The sequence below is a fragment of the Lynx rufus genome, unplaced genomic scaffold (genome assembly GCF_022079265.1).
Source record: "Lynx rufus isolate CCGP_SWC_20201006 ecotype Redwood Valley unplaced genomic scaffold, mLynRuf1.p SCAF_5, whole genome shotgun sequence".
Taxonomy (NCBI): domain Eukaryota; kingdom Metazoa; phylum Chordata; class Mammalia; order Carnivora; family Felidae; genus Lynx; species Lynx rufus.
The window spans coordinates 80,251,454-80,276,755 of NW_025814867.1; the positions used below are offsets into that span (position 1 = coordinate 80,251,454).

Here is a 25,302-nt window from a genome sequence, read left to right on the forward strand (position 1 = left end):
AGATTGTTCTCCCTCAAAGGATCAGTCATATTCTCCTGCCTGGGGATGTGGAATTGAGATTCAGAGATACTAGTTGGGAATTGGGAATTGGAGTTGAGGTAGCATGGGCGGAGATGTGCAACTCCAGGTTTGTAGGCTAGCCACGAACCTATGGCTATGGACAGAGAAAAAGATCTCGTTCTCTTTCCAAAGAGAGAATAATGATATAGCTGCACAGAGAAGTTCAGTCATAAGAGACCATGTGGCCTGGGATAGAAAGAAGGAATAGCTGTCTGGGTTCCTGGGCAGCTTTACACTCTCTGTTTTCTGTTGGGAAGTTAGACTGTAATTCTCTATTAAGTTTTGGGAGAGATCTGCGTATCCTTATAAGGAACTCGCCTTTTTCACTTGGGTGAGCTTAAGTGGTTTTGTTGTAAGGATTGTATGCAGCTGTTAAGACTAACAGTGCTTTGAACACTTGCTTATGAAAAAGTTCAGAGCTGGCATCCAGTGATGGCTCACCAAGGCCATCAGGAATTCAGCCTCCCATTCTGCTGTCCTTCCCTTGGAGACCGCAGTATTCGTGCTGTCACCTCATGGTTACAAGACAGTGCTGTATCTTTTGACTTCAGTTCTACACATCAAACAGGTGGAAAGGGAGAGAAAGGGAAGAAGGACAAGGCAAGGAGCTTTTTGGTTTTTTTGTTTTTTTTTTTTCTGGTGAGGCATTGCCTTTTCATTTCAGAGAGAGAATCTTCCTATATCTCACTGTCTGGAACGGTGTCCCTACCCTAAGTAGAGAAATCAAGTATTTTAGCTTTTTTCATTTCTGTATGAGAATGGCAAAGGAAAAGAAGGTTGTAGATGGTTAGCTACTTCAACAGAATTTGATGCAAAGAGCAGGCTAAAGTACCTGCTACATAGCCCAGGGTTTAGCTCTACTTACTCTCAACTGTTTTCTCTTTCCAGTTTGAACATAGTGCATTTGAGAGAGCGACTGTGTCTCATGCTTTTTCTGTGGCCTTCAAAACATGCTGCACATATAGTCTCTATCTGTGTGCAGATGTGACTATGGACTTTAATTTGGTCTGAGAATCTTCGTTTCCACAAAACAAGGCTCAGCTCCAACTCCTATTAACTGCCATCTTTTCTGACTCCAATAGCATTATTTGTACAACTGCATGTCCTAACAGTTCCACAATTCCATTGTAAACACGTGCTGGTTACCCTGGGCCTTAACTTTCCTGATGAGCTGCTACCACAGACTGTCTTCATAGTCAGGGCTCGTTGAATCCCTGATAAAGGAATCCAATGTCATTGAATGCTGTAGCTCAGAACTCTGTCAGAGGGTCAGTTGTTTACTGTTTATTGGTAATATTTAATTTGTCTGCATCTTTTCTAGAATTCAAATGGAAGCAATTTGTATAATTCCCCTGTAAATACTACTGTACACTTATGATTCTCTAGAAGGAGCAAGATTATAAACGTCACTGAGAGCTATTAAAAAGCTTGTTTTAGGTTGTAATCTGAAAATGTGGTGATGGTAGACGTTGGATATGAGCACAAATGAGAGGGGAAGTAGAAGCCAGTGGATTAGAGGAGAAAAGACACAAGAAATATGCGACAGCCCCAAGCAGTTCGAAGGGCATTGTGATTTTTTTTTTTTTTCAGGAAAGTGCCTGTAATATCTGAGCAATTTGCTCTGGCCACTGATATTCCAGAGAAGAAGTATTCAGAAGTCCTGGTGTTTCTTTACTGTTCTAAGTGCTATGGGCATCACAATATCTGTTGGTACAGATGTTAGTATGGTTGAGGATGCTAAGTTAATGTTGCCCAGAAAACTCACTGGGCTTTTGTAATGACTATTTAAATACTTAATAGCTATTGTGTATTCAAATATTTAATGACTATTTACAATTTTCAATAAAAAGACAGCTCTTGAAGCATAACTCAAATGCATTCATCTTTGTATGTTTTCCCCCCAATTTAAGGTATGATAACTTTATCTCCTTCCTTCCTTCCTTCCTTCCTTCCTTCCTTCCTTCCTTCCTTCCTTCCTTCTTAAATGTTTATTTATTTTTGAGATAAAGAGAAAGCACACACATGGACAAGAGGCAGAGAGAGAGAGGGAGACAGAGGATTTGAAGCAGGCTCTATACTAATAGCAGAGAACCTGACGCCGGGCTCCAACTCACAAACCCCCAGATCATGACCTGAGCTGAAGTCCGATGCTTAACTGACTGAGCCACCCAGGTGCCCTGGTAAGATAAATTTTTAAAGGAAAAAATCTCTTAGGTGACAGTGTGGGAAAAGATTTAGAGGACTAATTCCACGATGGTAGGACTTTATCACCCAGTGCTGTAATCATGGAAATGAGCGTTTTGATTTTTAATAGAAAGCTTATATCAAAAACAGCAAGAGAAGAGAGAATGTATATGTGTGTGTACACATTCAAAGTTTAGCCAAAAAAATAAAATTCTCAAAATTTTTTGAATTTAGACCAATAAGGTAGCTGCTTCACTTTTTTTTTTTTTTGTTAATGAATAATATATTGTCTGTAACCAGCAGATGCTGCTATTTGTGAAAAACTGATACAGCAAAGTTTATATATTCTGTTTAGTTCTTTCCGGAATCTATAGTGAGATTGCAGTGCGAAGTAAGAGCAAGCTCCAGAGGTCAATATATATTGCAGGAGGAAAGGAATGGCTCATATAGCATATAGCACCAGTATAAAAAGTTTTATACTACTCACTGTTTACTTTTGGGGTGATGCACTTAATTTTATAAAGGGCAAGCCCAATCAATCCCATGCTCCTAAGTCCCTAGTAACTGAAACACAGAATCAACTTTTTTTTAAGTTTATTTATTTTTAGTAATCTCTACACCCCATGTGGGGCTTGAACTCCTAACCCCAAGACCAAGAGTCCTGTGCTCTTCTGACTGAGCCAGCCAGGTACCCACAGAGTCAGCTTTTTAAAGGACCCTGTGGCTTCTGTATTCCATCTCTTGTTTCCTGTGCCAACCTTGGACTTCTCCAATGTCCCCTTCATTGTTTTTCTCTTCCCACCTCAGCCTGGTTGGGGGCCCTCTTAGGTCTAACCCTAGGCAGAGGAAATCATTTGGAGCCAAATTGCACTTTGAAAACTCTTAAAGAGGCTTCATGTTCATATAGGAGGCAATTCACCTTCTGCAAGGGCAGCTTGCCGCAGGGAAGAAAGGAATTACTCAGCTGTTGCTACATGTATCCTCAAGCCACTGATTGGGCACCTAATATTTTGAATTTGGAAAATGACCAGCTTCAGATGGTCTTGCAAAAACGTCCAGCTTATTATGAGGTGGCTGAGTTTATGGGTGCTTGTATCTGTGTGTGAGTAGGTTTTTTTTTTCTTTTCCGATTCCAAGCATTTATGGAAAAGTCTCTCCTGTGTCACTCACTAATGTTCAGGGGGAGTTTAAGACTGAAAATAGGCTGAAAATAGCTGATTGAAACTTTAGCAAGTCTGGGGGCCCAGTGGTGGGAAGCACTCCACACCTGCATTTCTTCCCCTTGGCTGTCTCCACCTGTATGCCCCACAGGCATCTCAAACTCAACACATCATCTTCCCCCTATCTCATGCTTCCCCAACAAACCCGCTTCTCTTCTGTAGGCCTTTATTTATGAAGATGGCCTCATTATCGTCCCAATTATCCAGGTTTCACAAATCAGTCATCTCTGACTCTTTCTTATTTTCCTCCAAATCTAACCAGGTTGTCAAATTCTGTCAAGTCTATCTTTGCCACAGTTCTCAAACCTAACCCCTTCCATTTCTACTGTCATGATGTTACTTTGGGTCTTTATTACCTCTCATTTCGATGATTAGGGTGGTTTCGAGTGCACTTTAATGGGGTGGTTAAGAGCCTGGACTCTCCAGACTTGTGCTGGTTTAGTTGAGGTTCAGGCACTTGCTGACTATATTCTCTTCAGAATGTCTCTTACATTCTCTTTCCTTTGGTTTCTTTATCTGTAAAATGGAGATGATGATAGTTTGCACTTCATAGGATTATGAAGATTAGTTGAGACTATTTATCTTAAGTGTCTGATACAGCACTAAATAAATATTGAGTACTATGAGGTTATTAGATCTTCCTGCCTCCAGTGTCCACCAGTCCTCACATTCATCCAATTTAACACTATGGGATTGTCTTCTTAAAGTATCACTTTGATCAATTCATCTCTGTGCTCAAAATTCCACTAGTGATGCCCCCTTATCTCCTTATGCTTCACAAACTGGTATCCAGAAAATCTCAAGTAATGGAGTTGTGCTAGGACCTTTGAGAGGCCATAGCCTTATCTACCTAAAGTCTAAACTGTGTCCAGTGTTAAGTGGCTTGGAATTTAAAATATTTTTTATTGAAGTCAATCCATATAAATGAAATACAGTAGGAAACATAGTTATATCATGGTAAGGATAAAGCAAGAATTTGCAAATGAATTTGGTCTTTAAAGCAAGTGGTCTTGGCCCTACAGTGGTAGTAGGAATATTCCACTGGCAGAATATGAGAAGAAGTAACAAACAGCTTCATATCTTGGCTTATAAGACTTTTGCAATAAGGTCCCAACCTACTTTTCTAGCCTGTCCATTTCTAGATTTGCTTTATATAATTCAGAACCTCATCAAATCAGACATATCAGTGTTTGCCATATGTGTCCCTTCATTCTACTGCCAGTGAATGAATTCACATGGTTTCTTCCTCTTGAATTGCTTTAAAACATCCAACCAACTGCCCCTCTCATGCATACTGTGTGTACTTTCCTTTGCTCTAAATTCATCCATATTTGAAGTGCAAGTCTTCGTGATGATGAATTAATAGAGCTGATGAAGTAAAGAGAAGTGTTCAAGATGAAAGTTTCTTCCATGGTGTACCCTAACACAGAAAGCTGTCTTCAGCCCTGTTAGGGATCAGTAAAATGGATATTGTTTGTCATCAACAAAATCAGAAATTCAGGGGGAGCATTTATCAGAGAGCCATTGGATCTCTTTGGAAGGAACAAGATTTTGTTAAGGAAAAATCTCTGAATGGTTCCAGGGCAGAGAGGCTTGGCTCTGTTTGATGGTAAACTGTCGTAGATGAAGAAGAGGCTTGGGATGAGGCCATTCTGGAGAACCTCTGCAGATATCTTTTAAGTCACATAGGCCAAAATTAAAGTAAATTCCCTCTCAAAATAGGGATCATAGGTACTGACTTTGGGTTATTTAAGAGCTAACTGAATGGGGAAGATTTCTGTGACTACGTGCCTGAATACAGAGACAGTGGCAGTTTAGTTAAAAACAAAAACAAAAACAAAAAAAAAAAACCTAGGCAGACCAAGTTCTAGACCAAATCTGACCTCTGCAAATTTTGTGAACTTGGCAAATTGACTTTCTGGGTCATAATTTCATCATCTAACAAAATAGAAACTAATAAGGATATATGAATCAAATGAGGTTATCGGTTTATATGTAAAAACACTTTGTAAATTTTAATGGAGCTACCTTATCTGTGAAACAGAGATAATATGTCTCCATGTTGGGTTATTCTGAGCATTAAATGAGAAAGACATGCAAATCACTTACAAAATGTTGAAAATAGAATGTCAAAGGGAATAATTATTAGCCATCATTATCATCATCATCGTCATCATTATTACTGTTTGTATTCTACGCCTTTGAAAATGTGTGATTTTTCTTATGGTAGCATTTTGATTATGGTTTTGCCACTAATTTACGGTTTAGGGTTATAAAGGGATAGTATCATGATTTCCTTTACCCCTTGGCGAAATCTTTATTTCAGAAGTTGGGTCCTTAATTATTAGACATTTTGGCAATTAACTCTCATTTGCATAGTGCTTTGTTTATTTCAAAGTGCTTTCATAAATATTTATGTCATTAACTCCTGACAACAATCCTGATAATTAAGGAGAGTAAGAGTGATAAACACCCTTGGGAAATGGACAGACTGAAGCTGGGGGCATTGTTTTTTGTCCATGGTCACATAACAAGCTTATGGGAAATACAGTGGACCCCTCTGGCTGCTGTTTCAGCGATCTCCCAGAGCTCTGGCCAGACCTGTGCTTATCCATGGCTGCCATTTTAGGTGAGCTTCTAGGGGACAGGTACTAACAATATAGATGCCTTCTAATTCTCCGGACACCAGCGGCATTCAAGCATGGAGTAGGACTTGATGACTACTTCTCCCACTCAACTTTTTAAAAACTTGAAAATATTTTTCCTGTTTTTTCTTGATGATCCTGAAGATGACAAGAAGTTGTAATTTGTTTGAAAGCTTTTGCAGCATCGGTGTAGGAGCTCCAGAAGGGGAGTTAAAACGTTCGCAGTTGCAGGATTTACAACAGAATATTAAGAGTGATTATCTCTGGGTGGTGAGATTAAATGTAATTTTCCTAATTTTTTTCTTTTTTTTTTCTTTTTTTTTTTTTGCTTATCCATACTTGCTACCTGTTTTTTTCTCCCCATTAAATTTTATGTAAAAATAGCAATTAAATTAGGTTGGCAACAGTGCCACACTTTGGAACTAGTAGGTTTCCTTGACTTGCTACCTGGGTAATCTTGGAAAACCTCCTTCACCTCTTTGTTTCTCAATTTCCCTTCTATGAAGGAAGATTCACCTCCCTGTTTCTCAGTTTCTGTGAGATAAGAATAATGACAATCATAACAATACACGATTCACAGGGTCGTGGAGGGATTAAAAATAACATAATGTAAGGATCTTGGCATGTGATTGGTGATCAGTTAGTGTATGTCTACCACCACCTGTATCTCTCCTTCCCTCCCCTTCAAACTTTTAATAGTTACAGGCTAGGAAAAGAATTTAAGTGGTAACCCTAAATTCTATATGGAATTAAACATACTCTTTTGGAAAAACAGCCAAGCGACAGCTTTAGGGTGATGAATTATCCTAAGTCTTCATTCTTTCCCACATGTCCTTTGGTAATGGGCTCTTGCCAGACATGGCAGTTAAATGTCACATGGCAATGAGTAAAGAAACCTGGCCAGATTATCACGGAAGGGAAATCAGGGAGCATCGTTTGTAAAGACATCCTTAACTGTGAGGAAACAGATGAGAGCAACCTGTACTGTGTGGAGTATTCGGCTGCCTTCCAGACGGGCCAGAATTCAGGGATCTCGGGCCCCGTGTCTCACTTGTATTGGCCCTTGTTCAGATCACTGTGCCTAATAAGAACCTGCAGCCTCCATTTCAGAGCTTTGGCTTGGTTTAGGCAGCTCTCTAATTGGTTTATTTCATTCATTAGGAATTTCTTTTCTTTAAAGTTGGCGACTTGAAGCCAGATTGTGAGGAGAGATTCCATGCCACCCGTATCTGTTTTGTTATTCCCCGGGTTATAAATGAGGTGATGTGGGGGTTCCTCTGACAGTGACCTTAGCTTAGCTCCCAATTTCCAAAGAGTTGGAGGGCTGGTCTGTTTGGACGGGAGGACCTCACCTTGCACCTCCACCTTCCCAAATTGGGAAGGGCTGTGGTGGCAACATGCCTGCGGGGGAGGGGGGGGCAGCCACTTTCTTCTTTCCTGCCGCACTTAACACCGCGGGCTTCCTGATCAGGGGTGTGGATAAGTAAAGAGCTCTTTCACCCCTGGAGAGGGTTTGGCAGAGTTTCTGGAAAGTGGGGAAAGATGTGGCAGGAAAGGGAGCAAAGAAACGTCAAGAATGGCATTGCTACACCACAGACTCTTCAAATTCAGCTGGCCCAGGAGTGAACCTCTCTCCCTTTCATACCTGTAGTGACTGCTCTGGGCAAGGGCATCGCTGTCTGCTCACTTACTCAGGATGCAAACCTCAGGGTCGTAGAATGGTTGTGAAAAGGGTACACTGAACAGTTTTTCAAGGATATTTTCAACCGGACCTCCAGATTCTGTTATCTTTAACCTTGAATTCTACCTCATTCTCCTCTGTATTCTCCTTGGCACTGCCCTGCTCCAGGTCTCATGATTTCTCCACATTGAGGCTCCTAACTGGCCTCCTTTACATTATACCCTCCAAAGTCATTCTACCCCTCAAGTTCTGACCATTTAATCTTTATAAATCAAAGTCATGGTCAAGTTCCTATCTCTCCCCCTATTAGAAGCTTTCTTGGGGCACCCAGGTGGCTCAATCAGTTGAACATTTGAGTCTTGATTTTGGCTCAGGTCATGATCTCATGGTTCATGAATTTGAGCCCCATGTCAAGTTCTGCACTGATAGCACAGAGCCTGCTTGGGATTTTCTCTCTCTCCCCATCTGGCCCTCCCCCGCTTGTGTCCTCTCTCTCTCTCAAAATAAATAAATATATTTTTTAAAGCTTTCCTCAGCCTGCAGTTGCTTACAGGATAATGTCTTACAGGATAAAGATGAACTCCTCTGCTGAGTTTTCACTGTTTTCTATTAACTCCAATCTATCTGTCCAACCCCTTTGTTAACTTCTCGAGTACAGTAGGTTTAAGTTACCTTGGAACATTCAACAGTCTCTGTACATGCTTTTACAGTTTCTTGGAATACTATATAAAAGTTCTCAGAATAAGAGATAACTGGGCGTATAAAACAATGTGAATGTCTCCTTATAAGTTTACCTTTCCCACCAGATGGTTCTGTCCATGGGGGACTGATTAGTGATTTTTGAAGACTGGAGTTGAAGTTTACGGAGAATGATAAAAGTGAAGATTTGGGATCCAGTGTTCAGACACTGTGTTACCTCTCCAGTGATATGTAAGATCCTATAGGTGGGAAGAAAGAGAAAAAGTAAAGGACAAGAAAAAAGCTATTTCTTGGAACCGATTCTAAATTATGTAACAGCCGGATTGAAAGCATAATGTCACGATATAATATTGTAAAATTTGTGTTTGGGCCCACTTGGCTTCTTAGGTGTAGGAGAATGAGCAAAGGCAGAGTGGAATGATAAACTAACATTGCTGAGATGCTCTGTATCCTGCAAGATTTTTGTGAAGAGTCTGGCTGGAAAAAACATACTACCAGCCACTTCCTTCCTCTTCGGAGAGACGGAGAGTGGCCTGTGTGCCGTAGGAGGGAGTACATAGGGCTTGAGGTCAAACAAGCCAAAGAGAATATCTCACTACTTTTAGGTAGGCTTTTTGAATAGTCTGAGTTGCAATTTTTTCAGAAATACAGACAATAATACCTGTTCTGTAAGATGGCCATAAGATGTGCAGATGAGGAGTATAAAGGGTCTGATTGATAAATAGCAGCTAGGTTTCTTATTGTACCATACCAAGACTTAACCAGAGAGAGCCTACTGTGTGCAAACTATGTGCTTCTCTACTATATCCCTAATTGCTCAACACATACACAGGTGGTGGTGAGAAAATTTCTCTCTCATTCTAGAGCAGGAAGGAACTGGTTAAAGACTTTAAGCTCACAGACAACACTCAGTAGTTACCTGACCTAGGGTAAGAAGTAGAAAAACTCCAATACTTCCCCACATTTCATGCCTTTGCATTATGTCCTTCTATTTGGAACATCCTTCCTCTGCGTCCTTGGGGCTAGAACTGATGAGCTGTCAGCACAGAGCTTGATGTGGGGCTGCAACTCATGAACTGTGAGATCATGACCTGAGCCAAAGTCAGATGCTCAACAGCTGAGCCACCCAGGTGCCCCATTCTCCGGGTCTTTGAATATTCACTTCTTATTATCTTTGCATGTTCTTATTGCCACCTCTTTCAGGATTCACTGATCCTCAAGTCAGTTGTGAAAACTTCCTGTCTGTAATGATAGCTTCTCTTTTCATGGTTTTCTCCTTTCTTAGGACAATTATGTCCTTTCTAGTAGACTTTGAGCAACATGCATGCAAAGGAATCTCCTTGTTTATCGTCGATGAATGCTGCCTGGGGCAGTGTTTTGAGCATAGTTTCACTGAGTACACATTTATTGAATGAATAACATTGCGCTAAGGTAAATTTCAATACTTTACATCTTTAGAATGATATTGTCTCTGTGGCTTTAAACCAGAATTCCTTTTTGTTTATATTCAATAAGGGTAATAAACTCTATGGGGCATCACTCAAATTGCAAAAAAAAAAAAAAAAAAAAAAAAAAGTCTGCTCTCTTTGACCTTTAAATTATTATGAAGAAGCTGCTTTGGTATTCTGAGACTCGTTTCTTCTCAGCTCTCTGAAGAAATATGTGGGGATATGGTAGAAGAAGGCTGTCATACTCAAAAGCATCTTTGGGGAATTGTTTGTGCATTCAAATTTTAATTTCAAAGATCAGAATTTCCCAAGGGTGCATGCTGCTGTAGTATGATGCATGATGCAAGATTAATTAAAGACCATGCTCAGATTTTGTCTTTGTGGCTCTTACAGCCATTTGGATAATGCTTATAATGCAAAAAGAATTAACTTTGCCAGATATTGAAATGTCCTATCACTTCCTAATTATGTTGTGGAAAGATGATTTATTCGGTTTCATTTTTAAACAATTTTTTTTCTTCATTTTTTAAACACTTAAGCCATTTCTTAAGCTTTGGCCAAGGTAGGCTATCTCTCTCTCTCTCTCTCTCTCTCCATCCATCTGTCCATCAATTTCTTTATTATCTATTTGGGCTCTACCTCCCTTAATTCTAAAATAGGAATTCTAATTCTAAAATGGAAATACATTTTATGATGAGCTGGTGATTTAATGCCTGTCCTACCAGGATATTACACATTAAATTCCTTTTGCTTTTGCCTTGAGCATTTAGCCTAAATAAGTCATCGGGAGGATTTGTTTGTTCTGCCTTTTAGTTTCTGATCAAAAGCTTCCTTATGAAAGATCAGGTGCCAAAGGTGGAAATTAACTATGAGCTGTATTTTCCATGTCTACTTTCTCCAAAGTCAGTTTAAAAAATCAACTCTTCACAATGTATTTTAGCAGCAGCAGGTGTGAAAAAGACTTAGAAATTAGAAACTGTATTTGATGGTGAACTCCAGGTGAGTCAGCAGTGTGGTAAGTTACCCGCACAGCTAATGTTGTTGTTGGCTAAATTCACTGATGTACAGCTTCTGGAAGGAAGGAAGGGGTTGTCATGGTATATTCCACAGTGACTGGGTCACTATTGGTGTATTGTCTTCCTTTCTTGGCTACATACTTTAATTACGACATTGAAAAACTGGAACATATTCAGGAGAGGGTGACCTGGCTGGTCAGGGAATTTTTACTTTGTCAGATGGTCAAATGAGGAATGGCTGAAGCAACTAGGTGTCTGTTGTTGTTGTTTCTCTCTGTCTCTGTCTCTGTCTCTCTCTCGTGAGCAGGAGAGAGAGCAAACGGAGAGAGAATCTTAAGCAGAGTTCATACTCAGTGTGGAGCCGGACTCAGGGCTTGATCTCATGACCCTGGGATTCCATGACCCTATGGTCTGAGCTGAAATCAAGGGTCTGACACTCAACCAACTGATCACTCCCCCCACCCTCCCCAGGTACCCCATTAGTCTGTTTCTTAATGAAAAATAATTTTTTGAGAACTTTTATGTTGTAATTCCTTTATATGATAGGAAAACTATCTTAATTGCAGGCTTTGGATTTTGCCTTTAACCATAGATCATTGACAGAACCCTCTTCTCTTAGATTCTTGCCTTGCAATCAAATAAAAACCACTAGGCCTTCCCCTAGTGAATCATGACTCCTGCCTTAGTCCAACACCATAGACAGCCCTCTTTTGATCCTTATCTAGCTCTGACCATTCCCACAGGCTAAGGAGCCCCCAGGAACATGGGGATATGCCTACCCACAGCATGTGCCCCTCCCCACTGAGCTACTTGTTACTGGGACCAGTGACATCAAGATCACCTGGGAGCTTGTTACAAGTACAGAATCCAGAACCTTAGAAACCACCCCACCAACTGAATCAGAATCTGTGTTTTAACAGAGTCCCCAAGTGATTCAAGCACACATTGAAGTTTGCCAAGCATTGTTTGAGGCCATGCTCTGGGTACCTGAGACCCTAGAATTCCTGGCCTAAATGGCCCTGCATTTGCTTCCAGGGCCTGTCCTTCCCAGGGCATGCCCTGCTGCCAGTGGACATATACTTAAGCCTGAAGGGTGACCGAGAGTGACCATTTAGGAAGTCGGTCTGGGGTGGAACTTAGAGATATGGGCTGGTTGTTCTCACTCATGTATGCAAAGCTGCCACATTGAGGGACCAAATGCCAGGATTGAAAAATAAGAGCGGGGATCCCAGGTCTCTATCTGTATTGTTGCTCTGGGCCTGGGTGGAAAAGTAAAGCCCTGTGGTAGAAGTAAATCTTAAGTGAAAACAAAGTCATAAAACACGAAGCTCATATGTATGCAAAGTAATACAACTGCAACATGAAGATTAAGCACACACACACACACCCCTAACTCCTGTATCCCAAAGCAAGTATACGTGGTGGAATGTAGGTAAATCAGTTCTATTTCATGAAATGTCTGGAATTATTAACTTTGTACATAGCTTATTATGTTATCCCATGTTCCTTCTTTGTCCCTCTTTCTCACCCCACCCCTAAGTGTATGATTTGGCAGTTTTTGGTGGATGCAAAAGGAACTAGCAAGAGTGCAAGAGAATTCAGAATTTTTTTGTCTTCTGATTTACTTTTCAGAGCTCTGCAAAAAGCGTGCTCGAAGCCTCTGATGAGAGGTGCCATGCACACTGCATCCAGCCCTATGATAGTCCTGCTGAGTAGGTATCTGTATCTTCATTGGAAAAGAGAAAACAGACTATGAGGGGTGATGTGCTTTTCCTGAGGCACCTAGTAAATGAAGGCCCTACATTCAAACCCAGGTGCATCCTCTAAAGTCCATGACTTGTTTATTTTATCAAAGTACCTCATAAATCATATGGGCATTTTTGTTGTCTGAATGTGACCTGTTATGGAGCATAATCACTTTGGGCAGGGATGGAGGGGGGCACCACTGAACACACAGTTCTTGCTGAACTGTTTGAATGGCTCATGTTGACCGTAACCAAGAGAGAAAGTGATGCTGATTGTGGACTATGTCTGTGTATGGAAGTTAGAGATTGATATATTTAAAATTTTTTTAATGTTTATTTTTGAGAGAGAGAGAGAGAGAGAGAGAGACATGGCATGAATGGGGGAGGGGCAGAGAGAGAGAGGGAGACACAGAATCCAAAGTAGGCTCCAGGCTCTGAGCTGTCAGCACAAAGCCTGATGTGGGGCTCGAACTCATGAACCGCGAGAACATGACCTGACCTGAAGTCATATGCTTAACCGACTGAGCCACTCAGGCGCCCCTGGACATTTTTCGTTTATTGCCTACATAACCTACTATATGGAATACCACAAATAAACTTCCCCATGAAATGTTTCCTTAAGCATAAAGGGGAAAATAAATAAGTATATCACACATAATCTCTTGAAATTTGTTCCATTTCAAATTCTTCCAAAGTGGAGAAAGCAAAATGTTTGCCGCCTCGAGGAGCAGGATCAAGGGGAAGTGTTAGGGAGAAGATTCGAGTTTCTTTTGTCAGTCAGAGCTCTCTGTGCCTGTTGCCTTTCTGGGAAGCCAGCCCCGGCTATTTCCCAAAGGCCCCTGAGAGCTGGGCCACAAGTCTGTGGAAACTGGTCTCTCTAGTTGTCTGTGTATTTATTATAGACAATCTACTCTCGATCTCCCTTGAGAGAAAAATGTTTTTCTTAGAAGCCTTTTTTTTTTAACTTAGCTACTCTGTGCCTGTTGAAACTTGGTTTTTTGGGGTGCTCAAAAGTAACTTCCTTTTAAGAGAGAAGACCAAAACTTACACAAACCTGAGGCTAAGGCGATTTGCCAAATATCCCAATTTATAATAGAGGGAGTTTCCTCAGAATTGCTTCCTTTATAATGTGGCGTTTTCCTTGGTAGCTTTGCAAGAGTTGCCCTCCCTTCTCTATACATGGAAGCCTCTTGGCATGGAAGGGCCTCGGTATGGACCTGGCCTGCCAGCCTCTGCGACACGGTGCTTTCAGGGCACAATTGTAGACACCCTGCCACCAAAGGTACAGCCCCTTCTGTCCTGGGCATTTCTCTGAAATATGCCATTTTACATACACCTCCCTTAAACAAACAGAAAACAGTTTAAGGGCTCAGTTTTAAGTGGTACAATTCAGAAATGTAGGTTAATGAAAGACAAAAGCAGCAGCCTGATCAATCTGGTTGGAGGGAATATTTTCTGTTTGATGTATACTTTTTACAGTACAGACCGTAGGTTTACTTATTTAAAAAAATGAACATTACTGTAAGATCTCATGGGAGGAACATATACGATGTAGGCATGGACCCCATTCTTGGACAGCTCACAGTTCATTTGATGATACGAGACAAATATACAGGATAATTTCATTTTGGGAAAATGATCACAAATGCTGTGAGCTCAGCTAGTTGAATTGTTTGGATGGCTCATTGAGGACTTGTGGCTTTGAGTTTTGGAAATGAGTGCTGGAGCTGTAGTGCAAAAGCCTTGAATGACAGGCTGGGCAAGTGTTTCTGGATTTTAAAAGTAACAGGAAGCCCTTTTAGTTTTCTGAACTCTTTGAATCAGCATGGTGGTGAAAGGTAGAAGGTAGATTATTTCAGGTGAGGAGAAACTACAAATAAAAATGTAAGCTCTATAATGATTGTCTTTACTCAGGCTCACAAGGGGAACACACAGCTGGTCGGTGTTAACGTTTGTTTTTGTCTCTGCCCTGTACATCCACAGGGTTCCATGGAATTATGGGGGGCTGTGGAACCAGAGAGATCTGAATGTGAACCCTAGTTCTACCACTTACTACTTGATGGCTTTAGACCTCTCTGTGAAACAGAGATAATAAGCCAAACTTGTGAGTTAGTGTAAGGACTGAAATGTAGAGGTCTCAGCCTACTGCTGCTACTAATTATTCTGGGCTCTGGTTGTGATGGATGGCAACATCTTAAATATGTAGTTCTTCATTTCCATGTAAAAATAATACATGCTCATTCCAGAAAGTAAGAAGCTTAAAAGAAGGAAAATAATCCTGTGGTGGCAACAATGTTAATATTCTAGTGTGTTTCTTTCCATCCGTTTTCTGGAAAGGAACAGGCTTACTGTTGTCCTTCTTGAGACCGCTCCTGATTTGCTTCGCTGTTTACAAGAGGAAGAACACAAGCTAGACCAGAGAGGTCCTCACTGCCTTTCTCTTCCATCACTATACACACAGTCCTGCTTCACACCTTTACTCTGAGTACTTCTAGGAATAGGCAGACCCTACCACCTATGTCACTGAATGTCCTCTATGTCAGTCCACGCTCTGACCTCCTAAACGTGTTCTGAATGAATGAAGCCTTCTTTGGTTCAACCTTCAGCTCTAAGGGGTTGTTCCTGCCTCTGAGTCCTCATTACAATTTTATCTAGAGCATTTTCTCTAGACTCTATTGAGAAATACTAGCAGGGATTTGCTGATGATGTTGCTACTCAGAGTGATTGTTATGTATTGTGAGAGTTATATTCTAAACAGTTTGAAGGAGAAATCAGAATTTAAGACTCCTTGTACAGAATATGACAGTGCTAGCCTAGCAGAGTATGAACTTAAGGATGGCAAAATTTTATGTCCTCTCCATTGGTGGATAGGTGATGGTCATTATTGATTCTGGGATCTGATTTATTTCATTCTAACAGATAATAGAACTCCAAATGGACTTTCTCAAACATGAGCCATTTAGATGCCCATCTAAAAGTTATTCACCATCAACCTTATTGGATTAACTGTCCACTTAAATGTCATCTGTGACACCAGGGTTTTTGCTATAAATTTCCCTTACAGGAAAGGGCAGGGGAAAGAGCATTGTTTTGTTTAATTATTTGTCCATGACTCCCAAAGTAAGGCATCCTGGGTTCCCTGTCAATAGAAGTTTAGAAACAGCAAATTAGAAGACGAGCTGCTAGAGTCAGGAATGTTGATAGCAGAAAAAATGACAGTCTGACAATGAGGGAAGAGACAGCCAGTATACGAACTAAAAAACTTGGCAGTTAAGGGTCTTTTAGAGCTTGGGTAAATATCCTTACTCTTCATGTACAACAGTTGGCTTTCGTATAGGATAGGAAAATATTAGGATTGAGTGTTAATCTAGGTAACTTTTTAGACTTCATTCCTAATTTTAGTAAAATTAGGGCATCAAGGACATAAAATATAAATTATTAGTAATATATCCCTTTTAGGTCTTAAAATTTGGTTTGTGATGACTTTTATTTTTTTAATGTTTATTTATTTTTGAGAGAGCGAGAGAGCGCACACGCATAAGCAGGGGAGGGGCAGAGAGAGAGAGGGAGACACAGAATCTGAAGAAGGCTCCAGGCTCTGAGCTCTCTGCACAGAGCTGGACATGGGGCTCGATCTGATGAACTGTGAGATCATGACCTGAGCTGAAGTTGGATGCTTAACAGAGTGAGCCACCCAGGCGCCCCTGGGATGACTTTTATTAAGCTATAAAGGAATTCATTATTTTTAATATAATTTGTTTGAAAAATTAAGTATGTAAGTTTTAGAATGATTTCTATCCAGAGGTGCCTGGGTGGCTCAGTTGGCTGTGTGTCCAGCTTCAGCTCGGGTCATGGTTTTGCAGTTCACAAGTTCGAGACCCGCATCAAGCTCTCTGCTGTCATCATGGAGTAGCAGAGAGCCTGCTTGAGATCCTCTGTCCCCTTCTCTCTCTGCCCCTTCCCTGCTTGCACTGTCTCTCAAAAATAAATAAATGTTAAAAAATAGAATGATTTCTATCCAAATAATCCATTCATACCAGTTCTAGAAAATAAAATATCTTTGTATGTTATTTTACACACACACACACACACACACACACACACACACACACACACACACTGTGAGTCCCAGAATCTTAGGTTGTACCTTTGGTTTGGACCTTAGTCTTCTTCACCTCGGCCCTGAACATGGCCCACCTCTCGGACAAACACATTTATGTTCCCAAGCAAATTGGGGTTCCTGGGTGGCTCAATTGGTTAAGCATCTGGGTTCGGCTCAGGTCATGATCTCACAGTTTGTGAGTTCGAGCCCTGCGTTGGGCTTTGTGCTGACAGCTCAGAACCTGCAGGCTGCTTCAGATTCTGTGTCTCCTTCTCTCTCTGCCCCTTCCCTGCTCACGCTCTCTCTCTCTATCTCAAAAATAAATAAACATTAAAAAAAAAAGTTTTCCAACCAAATAAACATTTCTTTTAAGGACTTTCATCCTGGGAGATTCCATAGCCTTTTTCTGTAGTCCTTTTTATAAGTATTCATCCTACTTTCTCTGGGTTCTGCTTTTGGTTTAATTCTAGGTCTTTTATACTGTAATTTAAAATCCTTTCTTCTTCTAGGAGAAGAAAGATGGGGTCTCAGCAGCCATTTGAGAATTTCTCCATCACTCATTTATCCTTTGGCTTTTTGTCCAACTGGTATAATACAAATTATTTTGGTTCTTTTTTTTCAGCATAGATATTAATTTATTGGGGGAAGAAAAGGAGATTAAAGATGACCTAATTCAACTACCTGGTTTTGTATATGGTCCTCTGGATCCCAGAGTGAAGAAATGGTTCAAATTATCCAGCAAGTTAGTGGTAGATTTAGCCTTTGGACCCAGGCCTCCTACCTGTCATCCAAGGTTTTTACTACTGTACCACATTGCCCCAGAATTTTCTCTTTAGGGACAATGCTGCTCTGTTTTATTTTATCACTTACTTCGTCCTCAAGTAATGAAACCCACAGAATTTCTTGGTTACTCATGCCAGTAAATGGTTAATCTCACTGAGCCCAAGGCCCTGGAAACTTCTGGGAGGGAGCCAGGTGAGCAAAGAGAGCAGATAAAGGCACCACCTGCCTATGGGTTAGAACAGCCTGGGGACACAGAGAGAATGTAAACACATTCTGCAAATCTTATTGTCTGACACTGTGCCAGCGTCTTTTGGGTTCTTGTCATGGAAAATATTTCGTCTGAGGTCATTCAATAAGCAGAAAGGAGCATTGAATACCCTCCAGGGTGCCAACTCAGTCCCCCCCACCTTTGTCCAGATTAAATAAGCAAGGGACTAACATTTCATGGTTCTAGAAGGCCCGCCTTTCAACAATACAGGCTGTAAGGTAGAGAGAAAGGAGACATTAAGAAAATATATTGTGTTGTTCTGAACAGCTCTCTCCCCCTGGCGGCCTGCCCTCCTCCCCCGCGCTGCCTCCCTCTGTTTGCTCACCCATACTTACAAGCACACGCCCTGAGTTTAGAGCAAGAGTTAATGTCTGTGCTTCCTCATAAATCTCGGTTTGGTGCCTCGAGCTATGTTTTTAATTCTGTGGTGGAACTTTGAGATTTGAGATGAGTAGAAAGGAGGGGCAGCTGGTGGAGGTAATAATGGAAGCTGCCATTTCTCCTTCTGGAGACTTGCATCCTCATTCATATCTCCTATCAGGTGGTTTAAAGCCTTAGCTCAGCATCTTTGAGGGCCAGGATGGGAGACAAGTGGGAAGTCATGAGAAAGAATACCTATGTTGTGCTATGGCTGTGTTGTGCTATGCAGAAGGTTGCACGGCTTCTCTCTGAAGGAAGTAGAATGTGTGGAATGAGCAAATTAACCAAAACTGGTGACTGGTTGGCATAATTATCTGGTTTAGCTGAAAATGACTTCAAGGAGAGGTGTATTTCCTGTCAAAAATAATGTATTGTCTTCCTAAACTTGTTATTGAAGAAAGTTTTTCCTCCATTCAGTTTGGAGCTCCTCTTTTTGGTGTTGCTCAAACATTTATTTTTCATGATTGATCCTTTGGTCCTCGTATGATAGTTTCTTCTGTATAAACCTCATTTCTTCAAGATGCCTTTGCTTTTTGTGGCATAGAAGGCAAATCTGTTTGGCTGCTATGATGGTTTAAAGTAGTAATTGCTTAAGTTTCCACCCTGGCAACAACCATATTTGACTCAAATTCTGAGTCTGAGTCACTGAGTAGAACCCATAATTAACAAGACTAAGGGAAGAACTCTGATCTTTGAAAATTCTGGTCTTTGGTTTATATATCTATAAAATGAAGGAATTGGAACCACATCTCTTAAAGGGCCTTCCAACTCAAGACAGTCTAGGATCCTAAAAATCTCCAGCTGTTATAAACCCTCTTCTTCCACCAAGTTTTTAGGAGTCCTTATGGAGAATCTCCTTTACTTCTAGAACTTTCTAGGAGGTTTTTTGATTTAGCAGAAGTGAAGGGTACATTGATCTTCTTGCTTCTATTACTGTGGGAATGGAGGTCAGAACAAACTGGTTTCCTTGAGGGGAGAAAGATGTGAACAAAATAAATTGTAATAGGTAAACTTCTAATTCTATAATGAGGCTTGCGGTTTTCTATTTGTACCTGTTTGAGGTGTGCGAAAGAGATGATAGTAAAATAGGCCCAGAGATGATCAGCCCATGGGCTTCCAGAATTCAGAGACTGAGTCTTATTCATTTCTCTACCTGTGACAACACACTGCACAGAGAATATGTTGATTAAATACTGGAATTGAAGATAAACATCTTAGGACTGTTTCAGGGAATCACCTGTGAGGTGATTTAAAAGATTGTTCTTAACCTATTAGAAAACTTTTACAGAGCTATGCTGATTCAGTCTGAAGAAAAAAGAGCTGTAGGGGTGTTTTAAGCTAAATGAAAGTCTCTCTGATGGATTTAAATAGGAAATTATATACACCGAAACATGATAAAGCGGAAGCCAAACACAAAAGTTTTCTGAGACTCAGAATCAGGCGGGGGAGGAGGGATCAATAGGTGAAGAAAACTGTAGAAGATTCCAACACCTTCTCTGTGCGAGGTATTTGCTTTTCTTGTTTTGTCTATGCAGGACTTATGGTATTTTTCCTCCCCTTTGTAATTCTGTTCTTCCAGTGGTTTGTTGACTTGATGATCTGATTAAGCCTGGTCATATTCTTTATCTTATTTCCTTTTAGCTTCATTTATTTCTACCAAAGAAGTCGAAAAAACTTGTCATAGTTAAAAAAAATTAAAAATATAAAGTTTCTATCGGGACAAGTAAGCATTATAATGCACACTAGGAACTCAACATTTGATAGTTGCTACTATGCCTTACAGCATACAAAACACTTGCTCATCCATCATCCTCTTTTTCCTCGTGAAATGGGTATTACCCAGAGATCAGAAAGGTGCTGTGAAATGCCCAAAGCCAAGGTTTCTACTCAGTATGATTTGGAGAAGAAAGCTACCAAATTGTCCTTTGCTTAATAATTTGGTGTTGGCATTATTTACCTAGGACTGTACCCCCACTTTGATTAACTTGACCATAGTGCTTAGTGAGAAAGATCAGTCTTCTTACCCTGATGACCTATTTTTTTTGTAAATTCCCTCTTCACTTCCAGGGCTACCTTATTTTCCTACAATCTCATAATTGATAATATCAAGCTTATATAAAAATCTACAGTTCCTTTTGAGACTGAGATTTCATTTCTGACCTTTAGCTAAGATCTCTAGATGGGCTTTTTGCCCACAGATGATGATGGTCTTCTTAGGGCAACTCTTTCAACTCTGTGTCAATTGGAAGTAAGGCTGTGTTGTGGAATAGCAGGACCATAACTTGGAATGTACTTTGTAGTGAGAGTCCAGAATGGTGAAAAGACCACTAAATGAAGTCTTGGGAGACCAAGGCTCTCACCAGCTCACCTCTGTGTGTAGTGATGCTTTGGGAAAACCCTATTCCTTCTGTGTTCCAGTTTTCTCATCTCCAGAAAGACAGCACTGGGCTTTAGGTTCCAGGAGCCCTTCTAGCTCTCACGTTCTATAGTTTATAAACATGAAAATGTTATTCCATCATATGGTGGCTGATTTGTGCTTTTACATGTTTGCGAAGGATCACAATAGGTGCTAAAGTTCCCTAGGAGTGATGGGACAATGCTTGGTATAGTCTTTGCAGCAGAAGGTGTGGTCAGGGGCTAATTTGATGCCTCTAAACTACAAAAGCCATAACCAGAGGCTTCTTTTATATACTGTATGTCCTTGACTGAATGCATGTTAGTAGTGTCATGACCACAGCCATCTATGTCATTTACACAGTTACCGAGGTCCTGAGATGTCACATGGAGACATGTTAAAGAACATGTGGTGAAATGGATTCAGAAAATGAAATGAGCTCGTCCATAGTGCCACAGCATTAAGTGTCAGAAGCAAGACTCTAATGCAAGACTATCTGACATCCTATTTTTTTGCATTTTTCACTTCACTGTTACCTCCCACAACATCTTGCATGGTGAGCATAAGTAACTAATGAAGCAGTCCTGGTCATAAAGGCACCTGTGTTCCGCACAATTGTCCTAATGACACTGGATGGAAGAGGAGATGGTAGGTTTTCATAAACCTATGGTACTAAGGTCTTTGCTGAGAATACCTTTTTACCTTTGGAGAGACTTTTTAGTTGTAGATTTATCTTCTTAGGTATCACCATTGGAGCTCAGGAGAGAAAGTTGGCTGAACTTGTATATTCAGAAGTATGCTACATCTCTGAGAAATGTCATTGCCATGCTCAAATTGACTGGTTATTTAGAAATAGGGTCCCTCTTGAATTTCATGGTTAAACTTCATTTGAGGCTTCCCTAAGGTAAAATAATATAAAGTGTACTTCTTAGAGAAGCTATCTTGGCAGATTTTCATCGCCTTTGGATAAAAGCAAAATTGCACCCAGCACATAAATTGACATATGAAGCAGTAAATGATTCCATTGTGCAAGTTGTCTTAATGGACTAAAGCCAGAATGCTCCATTAACCAGCATGCATAGAATAGTAATTGAGCTTAGAGTTTATTACCAGGCCAGGAAAAGAGAGAGAGAGAGAGAGAGAGAGAGAGAGAGCGAGAGAGAGAGACAGAGAGAGAGAGAGAGAGAAAGAAAGAGAGAGAGAGAAAGAGAGGGAGAGAGAGAAAGAAGGAAAGAGAAAGAAAGAGAAAGAAAGAAAGAAAGAAAGAAAGAAAGAAAGAAAGAAAGAAAGAAAGAAAAGAAAAGAAAGAAAGAAAAAGAACGAAAGAAAGAAGAAATGAAACAGAAGGAACATATTGGGGGGATGATAAATGTCAGAATAACAGCTGGGAAGGTGAGAGGTTAGAAAGAGAACTTTAGAGGTATATACAATATGTTTCTTTTCCACTTTTTCTTTGTGGGTAAAGGATTAAGTACAAAAATGTTGGGTGTCAGCTTTCAAACATAATGATAAAAAATCTGAGAACAGAGCAGTAGAATGTGCCAGGTTCTTTTCGTACTTTCATTTTAGAAGAAGAATCTCAGAGATCAGCCAACCGGGAAGAGGGGTGGCATATGCATATGTGTGAGATTGTGTTTATACACATCTCTACTTGGATAAACACACAGAAGCCACAATAGCATTCCCAAAAGAATTCCTTAATACAGGAAGTAACAGCTTTATGCAGGCACCACAATTAAGCTCTGGGTTTTCATTCTAGATCCCAGGATTTAATTTCTAGAAGAAATGAGAGCTCTGTGATGTTCCATGGGGCTGTTTAGAATTACAGGCAACTTAGTTTTAAAGCTCATTGAATGCAAAGCACCTGAGCTTGGCTTAACCTCCAGGGATCTCTTTGCATTCAGAGATGTCTAAAACCACAAACCATAAATTCTGATGGGCACATGTAAAAGAAGAGACCACAGGAATTACAATTTTGTTATTCAATGTGGCCACACTCTACTGCCACGACTTCCCTCCCATCATTCCCAAGCTTCCTCTTGCTTTGCACTTGGATTTACCAGATATCCAGGCCTGGGCTATACCCGATAGTGTGGGAAAAGGCAGACACAATTTATTTACGAGCTATGGTATGTATGTTGCTGCAATTTAGCTGGATAGAATGTGTACAGATAATAGAGAACCATGAGATATGAAAGCTGTGGTCACAGGCATTTTTTTGAATTGGTCATTATCGCTCTTAAGGATCATCTATACACTACTATTCTTGAAGTCCCAGATCTTTTCTTGTGTTAACTGCTTTGTGGAAAATGAAGGTGCTGTCATTTCTCTTCTCCTTGAAACTGCCTGCCATCTTGACACATCCACTTCCTGATCCACCACCTTGACTCTTCCCTTTCCCTTTTTCTTCCAACCCTTACCATCAGAATATTGGCATGAGAGCAATATCCATGTTTCCATCCCTGGCCCCAGTCCTCAGCACCAGAGTCACATTTCCAAGTAGACATTTCCACATAGGATTCTCAATGACACCTTGAACTCATCATGTTTGAAACCAAATGTATCCTTTTATTCTTACCTCCCGAGTTTCTGGAACAATCAGTTAGTAGGCAAGTCACTCAGCATCATTATAAATCTGACTGAGACATCACGTGACTTTCCCATCCTTTTCTTTTTGTTTTAATCTAGTGCACATGGCTAATCTAAGGAAACTTGTTTCTTGTAGGAGACAAGGAGAAGGCCTTAGGATCTACTGGGGGAGTCTGGAACAGCAGTCCCTCTTATCTCGCTGGAACCCATGGTCCACTGAGGTGCCTTATGTGACCTTCACTGAGCACCCTATGAAGTACACCAGTGAGAAGTTCCTCGAAATTTGTAAGGTAGGCAGTTTGAGCCTCATTAGACTAGCTTTGATGGTGAAGCTATCTGCTTCTAAAATATGTACTACTCAAAAAAAAATGAAAAGTTAAGATACAGCCTGGGTTTATACAGATACAAATTTTAAAAGGTTTATAGGAATTTTTTAGTAAACAGTGGAGCTGTTTTATATATAAAAATATATATAATATTTATGTTAATCATATTGTGATGTTTCCACCTTGCTAATTTCATATAAAAAATTATAGTGTAATATTATTTAAAAATGGCAATACTTGTGTCTGTTTTTTGCCATACGTATAAATTTCTGTATGGGTACTTATAATTTTCTGTATGTAATTAAATTCTAATTATTTCATTCAAAAGAAGGAGTGTGGGTGGGATAGCGTGAAATATGAAGTCAGATATGGCTCTTGGTTATGTTTATTACTTTTCTTTCTGGGGCCTTGGTAGTCTTATCTCTAAAATGGACATAATGAACACTGCCCTTCCTCCTAACTTCATTGGACCATTGTAAGGTTAAATCGAATATTGTGAATGTAAATGGTCCATAAACAGTACAGCAATTAAGAGTATTTTTATGTCTTTCAATCTCATCTCCCCAAATAGATTTTATCAGTGGCAGGGAAAGTCCTTCTACTATTTTTTTTTTCATTTCCCCTAGGGAAACATAGGCAGTGCTAGGATACTAGGTAGGCAGGAAGTAAAATGGTTGGAGCTGTAAATGCAGAGAAAGATTAAACTTTATATTTTCAACACATATACACACAGGAGTGTGTGTATAGGCCTAGAAATTCTTGCCTTCTCTGTCCTTGCTATGTTTACCTTTATATGCTGTCATTTACTTCCAAATATCATAACTCTGTTTCTTGTAAATTCAAAAGATAACAATATATACCTAAAATCTTTCTGTGGTTGGATGGCGTGCATTGCAGTGGCTGCATGATTTTAAACACACTATTCATGCAAATATGTATATGTATAAAAATATTTTTAATTGGTAAGTCTCCTATTTTAAAAATGATTTGAGGCAAAACGTGATTAGAAGAAAAATGGAGTCTTAATTTCACCTGATGTATACTTGAAGTTGGATTAAATCCCTTCTGCTATCAGAAAGGACAGTGGTCTTCTCAAGATTTATGTAAACATCCTCAGGGGCTTATGGTCTCAAGGTTTACTTACCTCTGGCTCCAGGCTATTGCAGGCACTAAATTAGTTCATTGTATGGATCTTGTGATAGCTCAGTTTTATAATGCTGCAGCCCAGGGTCCAACTTCAGCCCCTAGCCTGACTCTACCACCCAAAAGCAACAAAAGAGAACAAAATGAAAACCAATGACAATAATACAACATTTACACAAAGGCATTGATGTGAGAGTAGACTCCATGAGGCCTTTGGGGAGATGGAGTGAGAATTTTTTAAATCATGATAATGGGCCCAAATTTCACATGGAATATCAGCTCTCTCTGTTTGTAAAAGACCTTATTAATAGTAATGCATTATTAATGCATTGCTTTATAATCCTCTCTCTGCTTCTCTGGATCCTGTAGTGCTCCTCCCCAAATATTTTGTCTCCCTCCCCTCCTCCTCCTCCTCCTCCTCTTCTCCCTCCTCCTCCTTCACAGTTCAGAGTATTTTATCTGTTTGTGTGTTGTTTTTTTTTTTCTTTCAGACACCTGGTAATAGAACTCAAAATGCTTGACAATGTATTTTTTCTAAAGCCATTTCCCTCCTCTAAAGGAAGTCTTGTTTTTGCCAT

At 40.2% G+C, this 25,302-nt stretch overlaps 1 protein-coding gene across 1 annotated transcript in view; it reads left to right on the forward strand.

The window, feature by feature from the left end:
* TPRG1 (tumor protein p63 regulated 1) overlaps window positions 1-25,302 on the forward strand; it is a 142,112-nt gene that overhangs the window by 103,056 nt on the left and 13,754 nt on the right. The window contains exon 5 of the mRNA XM_047099493.1: window positions 23,392-23,545. Within this exon, the coding sequence (XP_046955449.1) occupies window positions 23,392-23,545 (154 nt within the window). The remainder of the gene's footprint in view (window positions 1-23,391; window positions 23,546-25,302) is intronic.